The following is a 22,865-nucleotide window of genomic DNA, read 5'->3' as shown; positions in this document are numbered from 1 at the left end:
GCAGCGTGCTGTTCTGTGCCATGCGCTTCCTCCCGATGGTTCTTGGAGAGAAGCGTGACTCAGTTATCTCTACATGCACCAGCAGTGGCCCTACATGGAGAATCAGCACAGGGTGACTAATGCTGGCCTCTTTAACATTTTAGAATTCACCTTCTGCAAACTCTCTTTTACTTCACGCTCCGCTTATCTCCCGTCACACTATCTCCAGCTGCTCCTGGCCTAGATGCTTAGCGATTCTTGCATTCTTAAACTCAGTGGGTAAGTGAACAACCTGTCCTCTGAATAGCGTCTCCCACACAAACAAAAATAATGCTCAGAAAAATAAGCGTTGGCACTGTATTACTTATAGGAAAATGGGCTTCATTAATCATTATGTAACTTTTGCCACTTAACTAATAAAGTTATATTCACTTCATTTAAATGTTGTGCTGACACAGTCTTTTAAATTCAGCACACAACACATATTTGCCAGGCAACAGTGGGCTTCTAATAAGCATACACAAGAGGAGAGGAAGGGTGCAAAACTCTTTACAGATCCATGCTTTTGCCGAATGGACAGTCTGTCCGTTAAAAGACTGAAAAGCTGACATTACAGTGTGACAGTCAGAGCTGATCCTGACCTCCCTGGGGCCCTAACAAAATTCTGTTAAGGGGCCCTCCTACCTGACCCATGAGCCATGTAAATCATTTGCCATTGCCACACAGTCACACCAGACACCCCAGTGCACCCACTACAGTCCTCCCTCCTTTAACTAGTACTAATGAAAATGTAATTCCTGATATCAGAAATAGATATTGTTACTAGAAAAATACATTCTTAATATCAAGAATTCACATTTGAAATAGTACAAATTTAATTACTGATATCAAAAATGCATCCTGTGAATGAATAAAGGCTAAAATGGTTTGCCATAGCATCTCACTGTGTTTTAAATGATAAAAGCAATACTTGATACTTGATGGTTATTATTTACTGAGGGATATGCATCCATATTGACCTGTATGTCCAGCCAATCAACATTTTAATTGTAATATAGCCTATAAAGCAATAGTCAATGTCAATACATTGCTTTCCATCTTGCTTAATTGCAGAGTTGTAACTAAACTGACTTGGAGACTAGATAATCATTGTCTTGTTTTAAAAGGATGTGCGCCTATAATGAGGAGTGCCATCACGTCCATATATTGTACTGGTCCCCACAGATGTTTTGCTGGAAAGTGCGCGTTTCATTTCGTGCATGCGCATATGAACGCATGTTAACGCGCAACGTGGTTATCTTTTCCGAGCTGCAGTTTATAAACAAACACCGTTGCCTGTTGTCGTTTATCAAACGTAATAAAGAGTTGCATTTCACTCTTTTTTTTTTTTTTAGGCACAAAGTCCCAGAACACAGCCCTGGAAGTGTCCGGCATTAGCAAGCAAGACACATACAGACCAAAAGATGCACTGGGTTAGACAGACAGACTAGAGAGAGAGATGCACATCAACTTAACCTTACTGTTCTTTGCTGACATCAAATTTGGAGAATACAAGTCTACCTGATTGCTGTTCCCGCAATTCACTCTCATTGTGTTTTTTCTTTTCTTTTCTTTTTCTCTCTTTTCGTGACCAGAAGGATAGTTCCGCTTAATTTTCTCATCGATGTTGTTAACTTTGATTGACGCGCTTTGACACGAGGGGCAAGCGGGGCCTTGAGTAATTTGCGGGGCCCTACGCATCTTGCATAGAGTGCGTATAGGGCTGATCGGCTCTGGTGACAGTGTTCCTGTAACTCAACTGGAAAAGTATAGTGCTAGCAACCTCAAGTTTATGGGTTTGACTCTTGTGAAAAAGTATACTTTTTGTGGAAATTGTATACTTTACAAGAATATATTTGAGTGCAAACTGAATGTTATGTTTTTGGGATATTTTTCCAAAAATAAAAATTCTGTCATCATTTACTCACCCCCATGTTGTTCATGTATGAGTTTCTTTCTTTAGCTGAACACAAAACAAATATTTTGAAGAATGCCAAAAGTTAGAATATAAAGTGCCGGAATATAAATTCATAATTGCGAGATATTAACTCACAATTGTGAGAAATAAATTCGCACTTCTGACTTTTTTTCTCGCATGTGCAAGTTTGCATCTTGCAATTCTGACATCTTTTCTCAGAATTATGTGATATAAAGTCGCAATTGCAAGTTTTAAAGTCCAATTCTGAGTAAAAAAATAATGACTTTTTTTTTTTTTTATCAAAATTGCGAGTTTATATCGCGCAATTATGACTTTATAACACGCAATTGCGAGTTTATATCATGCAATTCTGATGTAAAGTCACAATTGAGAGAATTGTGAGATTAAAAAATGTGGCAATTACCTATTTTTTTTTTTATCCTGTGACGGAAACAAGCTTTCTAGTGTATTAGTCAGCATTTCAGAATAAGTGTAATTCTTTAAAGCACAACAAAAGATAATAAAAAGAAACAATAATTTAAAATGTGTGTGCTTTTTTGACAACATTACAAAGTGTACCTTTTAAAAGTGTACTCAAATGTGTTTAGGAACATAGTCATGACAGTACTCTGTTCAGGTACACTTAAGTGGCCTTTTATTTCATTAATTCTGTATTATCTGCAAGTCAAGTTTTATACATATATGTGTGTGTGTGTGTGTGTGTGTGTGTGTGTGTGTGTGTGTGTGTGTGTGTGTGTTTGTTTTTGTGGTTTACGAGGACTTTTGACCTGAATACGCACCAGCACTATGGGGACATTTGGGTTTATGAGGACAGAGGCCATGTCCTCATAAATCCGACAGCGTAGATGTCATTTACTACGTTCCAGACGCTCCCTCTCAAAGTTTGGCGCCATGTCCTTACATACCACAAAACCCTGAAATTTTACCATACACAGTGTATCCCTGATTTCGAGAGTGCGCCCCTGTAGCCAGGTCCTGGTATTACACCCGCGTCATCAAAAATTTGCATCTTTCACACAAGTGTATTATTTGGGGCCTGTGATTGGTCAGATCGATACCGCTAGGCGGGAAATCGCGAAAACAAGATGGCGCCAATGGGCGGAGCTTCAATCAGCTTTAGTGATTGGTCAGATCGGTACCGGTAGGCGGGAGATCGCGAAAACAAGATGGCGCCAGTGGGCGGAGCTTCAATCAGCTTTAAAATGTGTAGCAACTAATGCAAAATACTAATTATTTAAGTATTTTTGCCTGTAATTTATTAATTGTGCATTAAATATATGATAAATAAATAAATAAAATCCCGTTTATATTATGATAAGTACAACGTAATCAGAGGTGTAGTCATTCGTCGTCACGTCATTTCCTGTTTGGACTGGACAAACTCTGCACCTGAGAAGACATCTGTGGACCTGATGAAGGCAACTGTTATCCAAAAGGTAAGTTATAATGTTGTTTAATTGCTTCTCTAATAGCACGTGGGTCCGGTTGGCTTGTTTGTGCATGTTCTGTATGCTCTTCGCTGCTCGTTTTACAGTTAGAAAGCAGCTAGCGCGTGATGCTAACCGTGCTAGCGGACCTATAAGTTAGTGATTCTGTTTACAGACTGACATGAGGGAATCAGCGATGCTTGTCATTTTAAACTCGTTTTCGATTGCACTATATTTGTAACTGCTACCTTTTCTGATCTCATAAAATAGTCTAGCCATCATAATAACGCGTTGGCATGACTAACGTTTCAGTATGTGAAGGGGAGGCTATTTCACCCAGTACAGTATCCTGATATGCTACTGTTAATATTACTACAGTTATGCTTGCTTTAAACACATTAAGACACAAATATGTGCTCTTATTACTCCTGACTATAATAAAATATAGGCTACTCTGAATATTATTAGAACTCTGTTTGATTCAGTCTTATTAATACTGTCACTATTATTGCCTATAATATTAATTGTGAATGAAATCTATGAATGAATAGTTATTATCAATTAACATATTCCTTAAATATCATATAATAAAGTATTAAAATAACTTGAATGCTGTTTACCATAATTGATCAATTTATTTAAAACAAGCTTTTTGAATAATATGTCAAATGAAATGCAATGGTCGTGAGAGTCTTTTTCTATGCGCGCAGACACATGGGATGATGGCTGAAGTGAGTCAGTGAAGGAGAAGATCAAGATCTGGAAGAGGACATGCCGTTTACAGACACAGATGAGCTCCAGGGCAGATTCAGCAATCATTATAAAGGTGAGTTCAGGGTTTCCATGCATAAGCAGTGCCATGCGACCAGTGCTCCTCAGAAACAGATTATTTGCCACAGTTATCAGTCCCTGAATTATGATTGTGTGTGTAAGAAGTGAGTCACGATCACTTACTGTACATCTAGCACAGGCACAATGTCTCGTATCACTCTCATACATACACACACTTGAACTCAGTGCCGTCCAAATGTATCTAGTTACCAGTGTCCCAGTAAATCTAGTGTCCTCATAGACCAGTATTCTGTCAAACTTACACAACACACTCAGTCAAAGTCAAACATCAGGAACATGCTCTTATGATGTCCTCATAAAACTGTGTCCTCATAGACCAGGATTCTGTCAAACTTACACAACACACTGAGATTCTTCTGTCAAGTCAAACATCAGTAACATGCTCTTATGATGTCCTCATAAAAGGGTGTCCTCATAAAACTGGTGTAAAGCTACACACAACCTGACACACTGTAATGAAAACACATGTAATGTGATGCATAAAAGCCGTGAACATTACCTTGTGGTAGCATTTAAATATTGAAATATTGATTTGAAAACTTTAACTTTGTAATCTTGTATATTATCTCAAATCAGTATTTCATGTGCAAATATTTATTGATAGGTAGCTGTGTATCAGGACCCTTATTATCCTGTCAGTTTATTTTGTATTAATTACTGACTGACTGTACATTATCCTTTATATATTCCATTTATAATGCTTTTTTTAAACTCTTAGGTGAAGTGTTTCTGTATGTAACGCTTAATTTCATATTTTCAGATGAGCCATAAGAGCCAGTGGTCATCAGGCAGTGATTGTGCTGCTCTGACTGTGGGTCTAGACAAGGTAAGTGAGAGTTGTGCTGGAAGAGAACGAGCAAACGAAGCAGAGACATCTGTGAGATCTAGTGTTCACACATTTACACCACTGTTTCATGTCTAATGTTATGTTTTGTAGACTCTCAGTGAGGTTGAACCCTCCACTCTCGAAATGAAGAGTCCGTCCCCGTCCCAGTCAGAAGCCAGAGATGTACAGAAGGTATTGTTTTTTTGGAAATTAAATTAGGGATACAGCGATATGAACATTTGGGCCGATAACTGATCATTCTTTATATTCGAAAGCCGATATCTGATATATTAGCCGATGAATCTAAATCCAAAATTTGATATACTTTGAAAGCCTGATTACAAAAACGAAACGCACATCATTTAAAGCCAATGTCCCAAACACTTCAACATAAATCAAACATAATAGTACAGTGGCCTAATGTAAGATTCCTTAACTTTTAAAATGAATTTTACATTCATATTTCCAACTTTCTTTATAAAAAAATGACAACACTTTACAAAAAGGTTTCATCTTGTTAGTATTAGTTAACATGTACTAACAATGAATGAACAATACTTCTACAGGATTTACTTAACGTTTATCTTAACGTTAATCTCAACATTTTCCAAGACATTTTAGGATCCAGTGTTGTATCTGTTAATTTAATGCACTGTGAACGAACATGAACTCACATATTTTATTAACTCACATTAACAAAAGTTTTTCAATATGAAAAGCAATTTCACCAGATGTCTTGAATAGCTCTATTTGGAAATAATTAATCATTCTAGAATGATAGGTGTGATTTTGTAGGGGTTTGCATCTGCATAGAAAATAATAAATTGCAAGCAGAGATAAAAAAAATGAACAAAGATGTGAAATAAACAATGCCTCATATATTCCAGGTAAGTCTAACAGCATTTAGGTACAGAACTTGAGTAATCAACTGTAAAATAACACGGCAGAGTCTTTACATAGCCTGACTTCACAGAGGCCTGTACTGCAATGTCACTACCACAGATGGGTATGAATGATAAAGCAATACATTGTGCAGCCCTACAAGTTAATGTTCATGACTTTAATGCATCACATTACATGCATGTTCATTACAGTGTGTCAAGTGTGTGTGTGTCTTACACCTGTTTTATGAGGACACCGTTTTATGAGGACATCATAAGAGCAATGTTCTGATGTTTGACTTGACTGGAGAATCTCAGTGTGTTGTGTAAGTTTGACAGAATCCTGGTCTATGAGGACACTAGATTTACCGGGACACACATATGGAATATTAGGATCGATACTGATAACCCATAATTCACAGCTCATTGTGGCTAATACCAATAGCGAAAACTATTTGTGCTTGTCAGATTAAATATAATCATTGAAGAAGTTGGTAAAAAATAGCAACCTCTGTTTGGCTTTCAATAAGTGATACTAAAATTATTATTTATTTGTCTTTTTTATATATTTTTACTACTTTTTTTTTCAGATGATAACTCTGAAGAATCAGATGAAACCTGAACAAGATACAGCAACTCTAAAGGTATCCAATAAGTTAATGTAATAACTCTGTTTCCTCAGAAACAGATTATTTGCCACAGTTATCAGTCACTGAATTATGATTGTGTGTGTAAGAAGTGAGTCACGATCACTTACTGTACATCTAGCACAGGCGCAATGTCTCGTATCACTCTCATACATACACACACTTGAACTCAGTGCCGTCCAAATGTATCTAGTTACCAGTGTCCCAGTAAATCTAGTGTCCTCATAGACCAGTATTCTGTCAAACTTACACAACACACTCAGTCAAAGTCAAACATCAGGAACATGCTCTTATGATGTCCTCATAAAACTGTGTCCTCATAGACCAGGATTCTGTCAAACTTACACAACACACTGAGATTCTTCTGTCAAGTCAAACATCAGTAACATGCTCTTATGATGTCCTCATAAAAGGGTGTCCTCATAAAACTGGTGTAAAGCTACACACAACCTGACACACTGTAATGAAAACACATGTAATGTGATGCATAAAAGCCGTGAACATTACCTTGTGGTAGCATTTAAATATTGATTTGAAAACTTTAACTATTTTGTAATCTTGTATATTATCTCAAATCAGTATTTCATGTGCAAATATTTATTGATAGGTAGCTGTGTATCAGGACCCTTATTATCCTGTCAGTTTATTTTGTATTAATTACTGACTGACTGTACATTATCCTTTATATATTCCATTTATAATGCTTTTTTTAAACTCTTAGGTGAAGTGTTTCTGTATGTAACGCTTAATTTCATATTTTCAGATGAGCCATAAGAGCCAGTGGTCATCAGGCAGTGATTGTGCTGCTCTGACTGTGGGTCTAGACAAGGTAAGTGAGAGTTGTGCTGGAAGAGAACGAGCAAACGAAGCAGAGACATCTGTGAGATCTAGTGTTCACACATTTACACCACTGTTTCATGTCTAATGTTATGTTTTGTAGACTCTCAGTGAGGTTGAACCCTCCACTCTCGAAATGAAGAGTCCGTCCCCGTCCCAGTCAGAGGCCAGAGATGTACAGAAGGTATTGTTTTGTTTTTTGTTTTTGGAAATCAAATTAGGGATACAGCGATATGAACATTTGGGCCGATAACTGATCATTCTTTATATTCGAAAGCCGATATCTGATATATTAGCCGATGAATCTAAATCCAAAATTTGATATACTTTGAAAGCCTGATTACAAAAACGAAACGCACATCATTTAAAGTCGGCATGAAATCAAATTTGACAAATCTTCTTTTTATATGTAATATTGTAGTGTTTATTATAAATGATTTATCTGTGCACTTCATTATTTTTTCAAAATTCATGTACCCTTATAATCTTTAATCAAATACATTACCCTTCCCTCCCCCCTTGAAAACGACCTCTCTTCTCTTTTGGTCATGTGCCATGGCGAAAGGGTGCGGCCAGAGCCCATGAGGGTGCGGCTATCGGTGTTTGTCTCGTTTCGCGGGAGGCTCATATAAATATGGTCTGATTCCTGCCTGAAAATTTAGCTGCTTGTCCTTGTTCTCGTCGCTGGGCTCCTCAATAAAAAATCCTTCATGTGAGGGTAACGGTGGGGGAGTCCGGTGGAGAGAAATCCTCCACAACTGAATGTAAACTGGCATTCAAATCTGCCTCCATTTTGTTTGCAACGCCCAACCTCCAACGATCCAATCAATTCCCGAAGGACGAAATCAAGCCCCGCCCTACATTTTTTTCTAATTTCAGAAGCAGTTTCACTCGGATATACATCACAACAAGGAAAAAATGACAATCTCAACTTCCATTTCATGCCGACTTTAAAGCCAATGTCCCAAACACTTCAACATAAATCAAACATATACAGTAGTGGCCTAGTTTGAACCAGTGTAAGGTTTCTTAGCTTCTAAAATAAATTTTACATTCATATTTCCAACTTTCTTTATAAAAAAATGGCAATACTTTATAAAAAGGTTTCATCTTGTTAGTATTAGTTAACATGAACTAACAATGAATGAACAATACTTCTACATGATTTACTTCATGTTTATCTTACTTAACGTTAATCTCAACATTTTCCAAGACATTTTAGGATCCAGTGTTGTATCTGTTAATTTAATGCACTGTGAACTAACATGAACTCACATATTTTATTAACTCACATTAACAAAAGTTTTTCTCTGTTAGTTCATGTTAGTTAATGCAATAACATATGTATTGTGAAGTTTTACCAAAACATCTATTGCCTTAATAATAATAATAATAATAATAAATCAAATGAAATTAAAATGTTATTAGACAACATTAAACTTAAAATGAAATGGCCTAAAGAGCTGAAGGAACACCCCTAAACCTGAGGCTTTGTTAGATGGTTTTAGCTCAACGGAACACAACCTATATATGATAAATTAGATATTTATACAAAATAAACACAATATTACAACTTATACTTGCACAAAATCATGCACAGATTAACTTGAGCTATTATTAATAGTAATCAACTATTACATAGTGAAACTCCTGTTGTGGATGCGCTCCTCCCAGGACAACACGCTGAAACACAGCAACTAAACCCAAAGAATTCACGACGTTTTTAATGCAATAGTTTGCTCATTATAGTGTTATGTATATATGACAGTCCCAATCATAATTAATGTTTTGCTGACCACCGGTGTGGCCTACAGTGAAGTGTTTACTGTAGCACTCATTAACTCAGCCAAATGCATCCTATATGAGATAAATCAGATATATAACAAAAATAAAAAATATTACAACTTACAATTCCACAAGCGAACTCTCCCTGTAACAATGCGCTGATTTCACAGATTTGTGATTCAAACATTTCAAAACCATCACGGTGAACAGCGCACATCTGAAGCTGAAGGAAGAAATCCACTATTTATTAGTGTTAATATAGCGGCCTAATTTTCTTATCGGATTGACAACGATAACATCAATGAGCATTTATTTTCATGCATCCCTGATTGGTTATGACCATATATTTATAGGGTTTTAACTTTATACTTGATTACAACTTATGTCACAGTGTTTTAAATCTTAAGTCACTATTCATCTCATTAATTTGATCAGTATTAATACTGAGTGGTTTGAAATGTCCCATCATACCTGAATTAGTTTGGTGTCATCAGCCTTCTTTTGCTCAAGTATATCATTGATAATGTAATGTTTTAATTTTATGTTTTATGACAGTGATCAGTCAGTGTTAATGGAGTCAAGTATCTGTGCTGCTTCATTTGGAGAATCTCTGAATCCTTTGTCTCTAATAGATGTTTATTTTTTCTTTCTTTGCCTTGCTTTCAGGTGAGCCCTGAGAAGGAACAATCATCATTGGAGGATCAAGACTGTGTTGAGATGGTAATAAAAAGAGCATTGCATCATTTTAGGAAATGCTAGTCTAGTAAGAACTTTTTCACATCATCTTTGGGGCTGTTTTACACCTGGTCATTTCATTGTCAAAACAATTCCATTTACACTTGGCCACATAAATGTGTCTTCACAAAACGGACATAAATCCGATCTTCAATTCCCGCGCTATATCAGATTTAACGGTGTTCACGTCATCGAAAGCTACCGCTATGAGCAGCATTTTTTGTATCATCAGCTAATTTTAAGATCAATAGGAGAGAGAGTAGCATCAGCACTGGTAAAATCATTTATTCTCACTACTTTTAATGAAGATGACTGTGTGTTGAGCATCTGCGACTTACTTTAATTTATTTTTAGTTTGTATTTTGTGCATCAGCATGCTGAAGAGATCCTCAGCTACTCATCTGCAGTGATGCGTGTTGCAGAAGCGCTGTCATATCTCACTATAACGTGTCACATAGCCTAAAATACGCTGTCACCTGTTTATTATTTGGCATTTTTGGGAGGAGTAAAATTCATAGTGTTACCATTAATTACCTTTACTCTAGTGACCGACCACAGTCTAATCTGTCCCTCCACAGTTTGAACCAAAAGAACCGAAAATATTTTTACGCCTCATAATAACATAAATTGTCTTTGTGTTTTGCGCAATTGCTTTGGTAAAGCATCTCTCAAACATACTAAAATCAAAAGCACAATATGGCTCAATGCCCTTATCAAATCGCAAAAGACGATAAGAAAGTAAGTCTGTAGTCTGTTGTGCTGCGTGTTTCAAACTGAAGAGCACACTTTGCTCGCTCGATCAGCTCATGATCTGGCTTTTTCCATGCCTCGTTTCACAGGGAATGAATGCAGTGAACTCCATCTCTGCATGTGCCATAAGTTTAACATGCATTTGGGAACGCAACCAGCACCAGTTACTCTCTATTTTCACATTCGCATTATATCCACATTTTTTGTAGTAATACAATTTTTCAATAAGATGCGTTTATAAACCTGTTTTCACTTAAACTGCAGGTTTCTGCCAGTATAACAGCTTAAGTGAAGAAATTAAGAAAGTATTATAACCTCTTATTGTAAAATAATATACTCATTATAAAATATTAATTTTTCATTGACAGTATTAGTATATCACTGTCTAGGCGATAATTCTAATAATAGTGATCTTAGTGAAGTATTATAGTTGTTATTAATATGATTATTATTATTAAACGGTGCCATTTGTCATGTTTCATAAATGACGTCTCAATACAGGTTAAACTGAAGATGTTCTTGTTTTAAATGTCTCTTTTTCTTTAAGATGAGATCAGTATGACGGACTCTGATGCCAGTGATCCTGATGAAAGCGGTTCTGAAGGTGATGTTCCTGCTGGAGCTGCAGGCGTCTCCAGTAATGTTGGTATGTGTCAACTAATGATGGGTACACACCAAAAGATTTTACATCTTATAAGATTTTCAAAATGTGATGGACCACAAACATGAGGACAAAAAATCCTAGATTTAACCGTTTTGCTCATATAGTGTGTGGTGTGCCATGATGTGAAAAGACCGTTAGGGTTGGGTATCGTTTAAATTTTAACGATTCCGATTCTGCTTATCGAATCCGGTTCTTAACGATTCTTGGTTTCGATTCCAATATTTATTGGAGAGAAAAAAGAGAGCAAATACTTTTTTCTACCTTTTATTCTTGTTACATTTAGGCTATTACCAGTAAAACTGTGACAATGCATCTTAATTTACAATATACTGTACATATATATATATATATATATATATATATATATATATATATAACACTTTAAGGAATTATAGACTCGACTCGTATTAATTGTCTGATGTATTTATTCATGATCTCTATTTTAAACAAAACTGGTTCTCATTTTATCCAGAATTATGCGGCTCTAGTTTGTCTTTCTTGCATGTGATACAATTCGCTGTATTTTCATCTTTTTTTGAAAAGCTTAACCAAACTTTCGAAAGTCTGCTGCGCTCCGCCATCGTAAATATAACGTACAGCGCATGTGCGGCAGGCAGGTCCTGGCAGATCAATACAACTGTAAACAAATGCTCACTGCCATTCACCTCGCGCATGTGAGCATCACCAAAGTAAGGAATCGATAAGCGGAATCGAAGTGTGCGCGACTTATCGAATCCCCGGTTTTTGGCATTTTGGAACCGGTTCTAGATACCCAACCCTAAAGACCATGCAACCAGAGTCTCGACTGTTAACACTCTAGAGACCTCAGAATAAGCATGGCGGACGATATGCAGGAAGCAATTGGGATGATAGTGTTTGGAAATGTTTTACACAACACGTTGTGTAAACATTTGCGCCACAAATCAACAAGCTGATCCTCCATCTCTGCTGTCCACATCAATTTCAGTTTGTGCTGCGCCATGACTGCGTTTCTTATGCTTCCGTCTTCCTTCATCTCGCTTTCTGATTGGATATGGTTTCCTTTCACGTGATAATCTCCAGAGCATGCGCGTGTTTGTCCTCGGGCTTCCCCCCACATTTCAGGATTTCTGATCGTAAATATTCCACATGTTGAATATTTGCGATTCGCGATCAGGTCGGCTCTGACGTTCTTCCGATCAGGTTCGGACACTCTAAACACACCTCACACCAAGGGAAAATCTGATAAGATAATCTATAACCATCAAGATAATCGGGACACAGCTAGGATTTTCAGAAGGGGGAAATCAGCCCAAAATCAGCCTGATTATCTTTTGGTGTGTACCCAGCATAACAAGTTTGTGTTTATGAACATGTTTATTATTATTTTAAACCAATATATATTGTAGTGCAATTTTACGTTAGTATTTTCACCAAAGAAAAATGGTTTTAAGCCAGTTATATTCACTGAACAAAATTATAGATCTAAGTTCTAAGACTTTTTCTATGTACCCAAAAGGCCTGTTTCTCTCAAATATTGTTCACAAATCTGTCTAAATCTGTGTTAGTGAGCACTTCTCCTTTGCCGAGTTAATCCATCCATCTCACAGGTGTGGCATATCAAGATACTGATTAGACAGCATGATTATTGCACAGGTGTGCCTTAGGCTGTCCACAATAAAAGGCCACTCTAAAATGTGCAGTTTTATCACACAGCACAATGCCACAGATGTTGCAAGTTTTGAGGGAGCGTGCAATTGGCATGCTGACAGCAGGAATGTCCACCTGCTGTTGCCCGTGAATTGAATGTTCATTTCTCTACCATAGCCGTCTCCAAAGGCTTTTCAGAGAATTTGGCAGTACATCCAACCGGCCTCACAACCGCAGACCGTGTGTAACCACACCAGCCCAGGACTTCCATATCCAGCATCTTCACCTCCAACACCGTTGAGGCCAGCCACCCGGACAGCTGCTGCAACAATCGGTTTGCATAACCAAAGAATTTCTGCACAAACTGTCAAAAACCGTCTCAGGGAAGCTCATCTGCATGCTCATCGTCCTCATCGGGGTCTCGACCTGCAGTTGGTCGTTGTAAACGACCTGCGTGGGCAAATGCTCACATTCGATGGCGTCTGGCACTTTGGAGAGGTGTTCTCTTCACGGATGAATACCGGTTTTCACTGTACAGGGCAGATGGTAGACAGCGTGTATGGCGTCATGTGGGTGAGCGGTTTGCTGATGTCAACGTTGGGAATCGAGTGGCCCATGGTGGGGTTATGGTATGTGCAGGCGTATGTTATAGACAACCAACGCAGGTGCATTTTATTGATGGCACTTTGAATGCACAGAGATACCGTGATGAGATCCTAAGGCCCATTGTTGTGCCATTCATCCACAACCATCACCTCATGTTGCAGCATGATAATGCACGGCCCTATTCTGCAAAGATCTGTACACAATTCCTGGAAGCTGAAAACATCCCAGTTCTTGCAGGGCCAGCATACTAACGGACATGTCACCCATTGAGCATGTTTGGGATGCTCTGAATCGGCGTATACGACAGCGTGTTCCAGGTCCTGCCAATATCCAACACAGCCATTGAAGAGGAGTGGACCAACATTCCACAGGCCACAATCAACAACCTGATCAACTCTATGCGAAGGAGATGTGTTGCACTGCGTGAGGCAAATGATGGTCACACCAGATAATGACTTGTTTCCAGACCCCCTGAGACCACACAAAACTGCACATTTTAGAGTGGCCTTTTATTGTGGACAGCCTAAGGCACACCTGTGCAATCATCATGCTGTCTAATCAGTATCTTGATATGCCACACCTGTGAGGTGGATGGATTATCTCGGCAAAGGAGAAGTGCTCACTAACACAGATTTAGACAGATTTGTGAACAATATTTGAGAGAAATAGGCCTTTTGTGTACATAGAAAAAGTCTTAGAACTTTTAGTTCAGCTCATGAAAAATGGGGGCAAAAACAAAAGCGTTTAGAATTGTTCATAGTGTATGTATATATATATCATACTATAGTGTGCCAGTAGATAATATCAAATTACATTTCTAAACATTCCTTTTGCCATTAATTGTAAAAATCAGTTATCAATAATCAGATATTATTATAAATAACAATTTTTCTAGAACAAAATGAATGGAATCAGTACCAAACCAATAAGTTTATCATGTTCATGTTGGTCAAAAACTTTGAAAAGGAGATGTTTAACACAACATTCCATCTCCAGAATAATGTTTTGAATGTCATTTGAAATGTAATTTTTAGAGATCAGATGTATAACCAGTTTTAAGTTCTAGATGCAGGTTTGAGTTACATCTGAGTTTCTGATCTGTCTATAACTGATTTCCTACAGGTGTTCAGAAGATGCCTATCGAGAAACCACTGAAGTTCCTCAAGGTACCTGAGGTTTAAATCTGAATATGACTACCATTGTAAGTACATGAGCTCTCATATAGTTAGAGTTTACTAAAGCATGTATTCTTCTGTACAGAGAATGAACATGAGGCAGGAATTGAAAACCTTGTGGAAAGGACAAAAAGTGTGCTGGTCAAATGCTGAAGTTACAACTGTAATTGAACATTTTAAGGCACATACACTCACCTAAAGGATTATTAGGAACACCATAGTAATACTGTGTTTGACCCCCTTTCGCCTTCAGAACTGCCTTAATTCTACGTGGCATTGATTCAACAAGGTGCTGAAAGCATTCTTTAGAAATGTTGGCCCATATTGATAGGATAGCATTTTGCAGTTGATGGAGATTTGTGGGATGCACATCCAGGGCACGAAGCTCCCGTTCCACCACATCCCAAAGATGCTCTATTGGGTTGAGATCTGGTGACTGTGGGGGCCATTTTAGTACAGTGAACTCATTGTCATGTTCAAGAAACCAATTTAAAATGATTCGAGCTTTGTGACATGGTGCATTATCCTGCTGGAAGTAGCCATCAGAGGATGGGTACATGGTGGTCATAAAGGGATGGACATGGTCAGAAACAATGCTCAGGTAGGCCGTGGCATTTAAACGATGCCCAGTTGGCACTAAGGGGCCTAAAGTGTGCCAAGAAAACACCACCCACACCATTACACCACCACCACCAGCCTGCACAGTGGTAACAAGGCATGATGGATCCATGTTCTCATTCTGTTTACGCCAAATTCTGACTCTACCATCTGAATGTCTGAACAGAAATCGAGACTCATCAGACCAGGCAACATTTTTCCAGTCTTCAACTGTCCAATTTTGGTGAGCTCGTGCAAATTGTAGCCTCTTTTTCCTATTTGTAGTGGAGATGAGTGGTACCCGGTGGGGTCTTCTGCTGTTGTAGCCCATCCGCCTCAAGGTTGTGCGTGTTCTGGCTTCACAAATGCTTTGCTGCATACTTCGGTTGTAACGAGTGGTTATTTCAGTCAAAGTTGCTCTTCTATCAGCTTGAATCAGTCGGCCCATTCTCCTCTGACCTCTAGCATCAACAAGGCATTTTCGCCCACGGGACTGCCGCATACTGGATGCTTTTCCCTTTTCACACCATTCTTTGTAAACCCTAGAAATGGTTGTGCGTGAAAATCCCAGTAACTGAGCAGATTGTGAAATACTCAGACCGGCCCGTCTAGCACCAACAACCATGCCACGCTCAAAATTGCTTAAATCACCTTTCTTTCCCATTCTGACATTCAGTTTGGAGTTCAGGAGATTGTCTTGACCAGGACCACACCCCTAAATGCATTGAAGCAGCTGCCATGTGATTGGTTGATTAGATAATTGCATTAATGAGAAATTGAACAGGTGTTCCTAATAATCCTTTAGGTGAGTGTATAACCAAAGGAAAACTGGCCACACTGACTGAATGCCAGCAGTGTAAGACCGCTGAGGATCCTTTCCGTGGGTTTTCAATTTCTGCCTCACTCTCATTCTCTGTACAGAATAATACATGCTTTAGTAATCTCTAAACACATGAGAGCTTTTGTACTTACAATGATAGTTGTATTCTAATGACACTATACTCTTCTAGAGCTGATGTACAGCCCAAACTAACTTTGTTGAATACTTTTCCTGTTATCTCTGTAATTCTGCTTTGAAACTTGACAATTCTGTTTACATTTTCTGGAAATAACAGAATTGTCTTTAGGTAAACCGTCCCTTGTAAGTCGGTTTCTCTACATGTTGCAGCATTTATTGCATGTTGAGTGAGTTCATTTTATACATTTCAAAGCCTGTTTAATGACGTCTTTAAATTGTGCCTGTTTCCGAGGGCTGTTTTGTCAATCTTTTCGAAGTTTTGAATGGTTCATCTGCTTGTCATTTTAATATGTCAAAACAGTAATGATACTGTATGCTTTCTGAAAGATCACACAGTTGTGCAAGTTTTATTGACCATGTTTTTAAGTTTGTGGATGTCACTTTCCCCTTAAAATGGTATGTGATGATTGTATTACATGGTAAAACTGAAAAAACTCAATGTTTATGATGATATTATTGAAGTCATAATTAAAGCACTTCTAAAACACCTCTGTCCCTGTAATGTTGCAAGTTGTTTTGTGTATTGTATTTGAGATCCGGTACTCTTAAATCACCTTAGTCTTGGTAATACACCGTGTTGTCAGGTTTGTGTTTGTGTGTGGGCATGTACCATTAAACACACTCGTCCTTATAATGTTGGATTATGCAGTTGTGTATTGTGTTTAAGATCCAGTCCTCTTAAATCACCTTAGTCTTGGTAATACACTGTGTTGTCAGGTTTGTGTGTGTGTGTGGTCATGTACCAGTAAAACACATTGGTCCCTGTAATCCACTGAAATGACATATTTAGTGTATTGTAAAAAGAGTGTCCTCATAATCAAGTCGGGCCCCAAAAATCACAATTATGTCATAGGCGGGAACATTTTAGGATGGGCGGGAATGTCCTTGTGTACCACCAAAATATCATATGGTAATATTTTCTGTTCTGTTGTGTGTATAGAACATTTGAAGTCAGATTTGTGATCTGCAGATTAAAACAAAATTTTTGATATTTGTATCATCACTGTAGGGCATTGGGAAAGGGGTGTCCCCATATACCACCACCAAACTTGTTTGGGCATCAGTGTCCTTCTATACCACAAAAACAAGTATGTGTGTGTGTGTGTGTGTGTGTGTGTGTGTGTGTGTGTGTGTGTGTGTGTGTGTGTGTGTGTGTGTGTGTGTGTGTGTGTGTGTGTGTGTGTGTGTGTGTGTGTGTGTGTGTGTGTGTGTGCGTTTAAGCTTTGAAGTACACGAGTGCACATTCAATACAGTAAAGTGCACTTCTTTTTCACAAGGACAGAAAACACTTTAAAGATACCGATATTATGCATACTGTAGTGTTATCGCTCAAACTCGTTCATTTCATTAACTGTTAAAAATAAATTTTTTTAACAGTTAATGAAATATACAACAAACACTTTTTTTCAAATTTGGTTTAAGTGTAGAAACGATCTGAAAAGTGGACTTATCCTGCCTGACTCATGGATATTAATTATGTGTCATAATGTAATTAATATTTATTAGGCCCAGTAGCCCTTCCTGATTTGTTTTAAAAAAAGTATTGCCACTTGTGTTCTGCCACACACAAAAAAAATGCAATAAAAAAAAAAAAAAATCCCAAAATGTGTTTTTTGTTGTTAGCAGCTAGGGGGGCTGTTTTAATATTTCAGAGATGGTAGCTATGTTTTGAAATCCTCAGATAGAAGATAACGTAGTCTGCCTTTGATTGAGCAGACGATGCATTATTTAAGTATCTCTTAATGGCACTTAGGGAGGAAAAAGAATTGAATAAACTTCAGAGGAGGAACAACTAATTAAAACAACCTTTTTATTTATGCACATCCTCTGCACAGTCTGTGCAATGCAGTATGATCCAGGTGGACTCGAGGCCTGCTGGAGCGCTGATGGATGGCCCGCCTCTGGGCTCGGCTGTCTCCCACTGACGCGGGATGGTCGTATTGATTACACCTGCTGCCAGTCTTCCTGAGAGCTGCCAATACTGCTATCAGCCTCCCGACAAGGAGGGCCCAGCCAAAATAAAGGCATCAAGAGTGCATCTTGAATGAGAAAGATGCCTCGTTCCCACACCCCCTGAGAGCCAAACAGATGGGAGTGTTGCCGTCTGCCTGGTAGAGAACAAACCCTCGGTTGCCTTGAAACCCATACTCCGCAGGCTCCTACCACACGCTTAAATATGCACTTCATTTCTGCTGGAGATTAAAGTCTTGAATGGGCTTTCAGGTGAGCTGAAAAAGAAAGAGATAAGCCTCTAGACTGACCAGGTGATAAGATGCTATCTGTGGAAGCGGGTACACCTGTTTTTAGGTACGGGGTAATTATTCATCGCTATTTTGTCCCCTGCGGCGTTCCGGGACAGCGTAGTGGAGGCTGATGACACTGTACATCACAGGACGAGAGTTAGAGGTCACTCACTAATGTCTCTCACACAAAGGAAACATCCGCCTGATACGTAAAAGACGAATGCGAGCGAAATCTTTTGTGCGGTCGTTCCAGCAAGCGGATGCTGGAAAATCTCAGCATAAAAGGAAATATATTCCAGCTGGCACACATGCCACTGTGATTAATTCTGCCAAATAACTCATACCATAGAATTTTAGATTACAGAGTGCAAATGGCAGTGTAATTACACGATAAAAGTTAGACAATTACAGCCATGCTCTTTCCCTGTATAAAACCAGTGGCATAATCACATGCAAATTACCCAAGAGCCTCTAATCGGGTACCTACTTGAATGGCATTGTGAAATCATCTGGGAGCAATATCTGTCGAACGTCACTTATTCTACTGTCAGAAATTGCAAAAGAGCAGGGGGGAAATGGGAAATTGGAAAATCGTTATTGCAGCAAAAACACTATGTACAACACAATATCTTTAACAAGCAATGAAGAAATGATTTGTTTTGCAGTAAACTGATTACTGAGGCTGAAGAAACCACATCTTCTTTCTTGCTTGCTTGCTTGTGAATGTTATACATGCTGCGTATAGAAGCTGTCCCATAGAAATGCATGAATAAAAAAAGTTGGTCAAAATTGCCCATGTAGGGCTCACCCGTTTTGGTAATGTTAATGTGTTTCCTTTTCTTGTACATTTGCAAAATAAAATCATCAATCAAATTACAACTTAAAAAAAATTGATTCATTATTTTTTTAGATAAATAAATAATTTTTGCAGATTATATACAGTAGCTAGGAATGGATCCTTGCAGACTGGCTTTTGGTCAGAATATATTTAAGCGACCACTACTAGTCAAAAGTTTGGACAAGCCTATTCACTGTGGTCTTTTGGATCTTTCAAAAAAATGATTCAAATGTGTTAAAGGGCTCATATTATGGATTTTTGAAAATGACCTTTCATGTATGTAACATAGCTCTAAGTGAATGAAAACCTCCTGCAAAGTTTTAAATCTGAAACTGCAAGGACGAGCATGTGAAGAATTAGTGGTTAAAATTCATCTTTACCATGATATCACAGCAGTATAATCCTAATCTTTTGCTGTGTTCCCTTTATTTTACTGACGACTGCTTCTCAAATCTCGGAGTTCAATGCAGGATTCGCAAACCGCTTACTCTTGAAAGATGGAGTTCAAAATACTTAGTTTTGAGTTTTATATTGTGTAGGTCTCCTGCTAACTGGTTAACTCACATTATTACAGTCTTACTGAAATACTTCTGCTAATCAGTTGTGGGCCACTATTACCTAAAACTGAGTCTATTAATGCAGATTGTCTGTTGTTCTCACTTCCACTTTGAGGAAAGATTAAGCATGGAGCAAGATCTGTTTTATCAACATTTATGTATCATCAGTCATTCACATCAGTCATTCACGCTAGAGCTTGGCTAATGTATGCACTGTTGTTGATACAATTTCCACATTCACCGCAATACATTAGATTGAATAATACTCGGTAAATAACTTTAAAATAGCATAATGGGGCACTTTGATATGTATATATTTTTACTTTCTTTTAGTGTGTAATGTTGCTCTTTGAGCATGAAAAATGTCGGCAAAGCTACAAAGGATAAAGTCACTCTAAAGGGAGTTTTTGAACTACATGAAACAAGTTTTCTTCCGGGAATGAACACATCACAACGTTCTCGCCCAAGGCATACATACACACACACACACACAAAAAAAATGTGTAAAAAGAATGTGAAGAATGGTTATGGTAAGGAGCATGACATTTCTGAAACACACTGGAAGTGGTTGACCAATCACAACACACTGGTCCAGCCGACCAATCAAAGCACTAACATGTTGTTTTTGAATTTATACATCATAATTAATAATATATACATTATATTATCTATATACAGTATATCCTTATGGGTAGAATACTTCATACGTTATGGCAATGCACGTTAAGGCCACAAGCACCCACCCTCACCAAGGTTACAACCAAGTTTCAACTCTGTGAGAGCACATAAATTGAACACCAGCTCAGTGGATCTAATCTAAGCCTAGACAGTGGTACAACCCATCTCCAAGGCTCACAGTCACAGTCATCGCTTATCAGTAGGCAAATCAGCTTAGTCAATGACCCTGCGACCTCCTGTTCTCATTAGTTGTGTCTGTGACATTGATGGAGGGGTGGGGCTCTCCTGCATTCAAAGCACACAGGTCAGTGCTGGAGATTAGAGAGCTCTCTCATGTTATCCCGCCCGAGGCCAGCACTCGCTCACTGTATGAGAGCTGCGGCGGGACAGCGAGCGGGAAGAGCATCCCACCATCCCTCCTCCCCCCAGTCCATTTTCCTCTCATTTTTGTCCTCTCTCCACCACTTGTTAGAGGCAGGATGACATGGATAGAGAGAGAGGCATCTGAAAAGCCTCAGTTGACATGTGGTTCATGTGAGCACTCAAGGCATTATGGGTCCTGTGTGGTTAGTGCTCTAAAATGAGACAGAATCAAGTGCAGTTTTCAGTCGACTGGCATGGGAGGGTAATAGAAAGGCGTGCAGTTGGAAGAGACACGTGTGCAAGTGTGCACGGTTACTTGTCAAACTACTAATGCCGATAGAGTCATTGACACACGAGAACGAGAACTGTTTATAGAAAAGACACCACTGTGACGGTTTCATAAGAGAAACATCCCTGCAGATTTTTCTCTGGGCAATACCTTTGAAATTCTAATGGCAGTTTATGGATTCCATCAAAACTTTATCATCGTGTTTGAATGGTGCATAATTTAAGACATGGGTTGAGTGCAAACTTTTATGTTTTAGTATTTTTGCCATTAAAAAGTTTGGGGTTGGAAATATTTTATTCATGTTTTCCTGTTACACAGTCTTACTCCAGTCTTCAGTGATTTGACACTAAAGAAATATCGACAATATCGCTTTTATTGATATTATCAGTGTTGATTGCTTAATATTATAGAGCTTAAATTCTTAAATTTAATTGATTCTAGTTCAAAAGAACAGCATTTATTTGAAATAAATATTGTGTAACATTTTAAAGGCCTTCACTGTCACTTTTTTTTTAATTGAATGCACCCCTGCTGAATAAAGTATTGATTTCTTAAAAAAAAAAAAAAAAAAAAATACAGTATTACCATGGGATCTTCAGAAACAAGTTGAACATGACACCAGAGTGACATTTGAATGCCGCATGAATACGATTAAGAATTTATTCCCACTGGCCACGGATTAAGCATTTCTACCCACAATTTATTAATTCATTCCCTCATTTTAGTAAATCGTGGCCACGTTGAACTACTTTGTTCCCTCGTTTTGATTTAACTAAACAAGGGAACTAATTATTACAACGTGGCAAAGTTAGTAAATCGAGAAAACAAATTATTATATCGTCTGCACAATTTTCTTAAATCGAGGGAACAAATGAGTAAAACATGCTGACGTATTAGTAAGTAGTGGGAACTAATTATTAATACATGGCCATGATATACATATTTTTTTCTCACATGTCATGTGTGGGTAAAAAGTAGATATTTCATTCTAAAGCTTCTAAAATATGGCGATATTGAAATTAAATATCCTTAATTTTTGCTCAGTTCAGATGTGTTTATATTTGCTTCTGAATTATTCTTATCTACAAAGTCTTTAATTACTATTAAATTAAAAGAAAAATCATAAGAATGTATCCATTTATGTACACGCACCAAACACTAAAGCAATTCTCATAACCTGGTTATCTTACTCAATTGGATAACCTGCCAGTTTGCTATCAGCAAATAAGACAACATATTGAGCTTGTAAAAAACAAAAACAAATATATATATATGCTCCAGAAAAGTGCAAGAGTCAAACTAAAGACATTCCTGTTCGCCACATGCCAAAACTCTCGAAGCAATTTTGCGGTAAAATACTTTTTTACTTTCTTTCTTGCAATAGAATACTTTCCAAAGACCAACCGAGAGAGAGAGAGAGAGAGAGAGAGAGAGAGAGAGAGAGAGAGAGAGAGAGAGAGAGAGAAAAAAAACAATAAATCAGCCCTTATGAGCTGGATTCCGTGTGCATA

At 38.0% G+C, this 22,865-nt stretch overlaps 2 protein-coding genes across 2 annotated transcripts in view; one reads left to right on the top strand and one right to left on the bottom strand.

The window, feature by feature from the left end:
* Window positions 1–22,865, bottom strand: part of hs3st4 (heparan sulfate (glucosamine) 3-O-sulfotransferase 4) — a gene marked incomplete at its 3' end in the record, with an annotated part of 142,041 nt that overhangs the window by 82,628 nt on the left and 36,548 nt on the right. The gene's annotated exons all lie outside the window — the stretch shown is intronic.
* Window positions 2,694–16,867, top strand: LOC308689478 (uncharacterized protein). The gene is made up of 10 exons (XM_081363197.1): window positions 2,694–3,393; window positions 4,095–4,210; window positions 4,997–5,062; window positions 5,174–5,254; window positions 6,534–6,587; window positions 7,354–7,419; window positions 7,531–7,611; window positions 9,879–9,932; window positions 11,245–11,343; window positions 14,719–16,867. Exons 2-9 carry the CDS (start codon window positions 4,175–4,177, stop codon window positions 11,257–11,259), a joined length of 453 nt encoding a protein of 150 aa, XP_081219323.1. The 5' UTR covers window positions 2,694–3,393; window positions 4,095–4,174; the 3' UTR covers window positions 11,260–11,343; window positions 14,719–16,867.

Source organism: Scardinius erythrophthalmus (assembly GCF_964197995.2).
Source record: "Scardinius erythrophthalmus genome assembly, chromosome: 1".
Classification (NCBI taxonomy): Eukaryota; Metazoa; Chordata; class Actinopteri; order Cypriniformes; family Leuciscidae; genus Scardinius; species Scardinius erythrophthalmus.
This window is presented reverse-complemented; position numbering and strand designations above follow the sequence as displayed.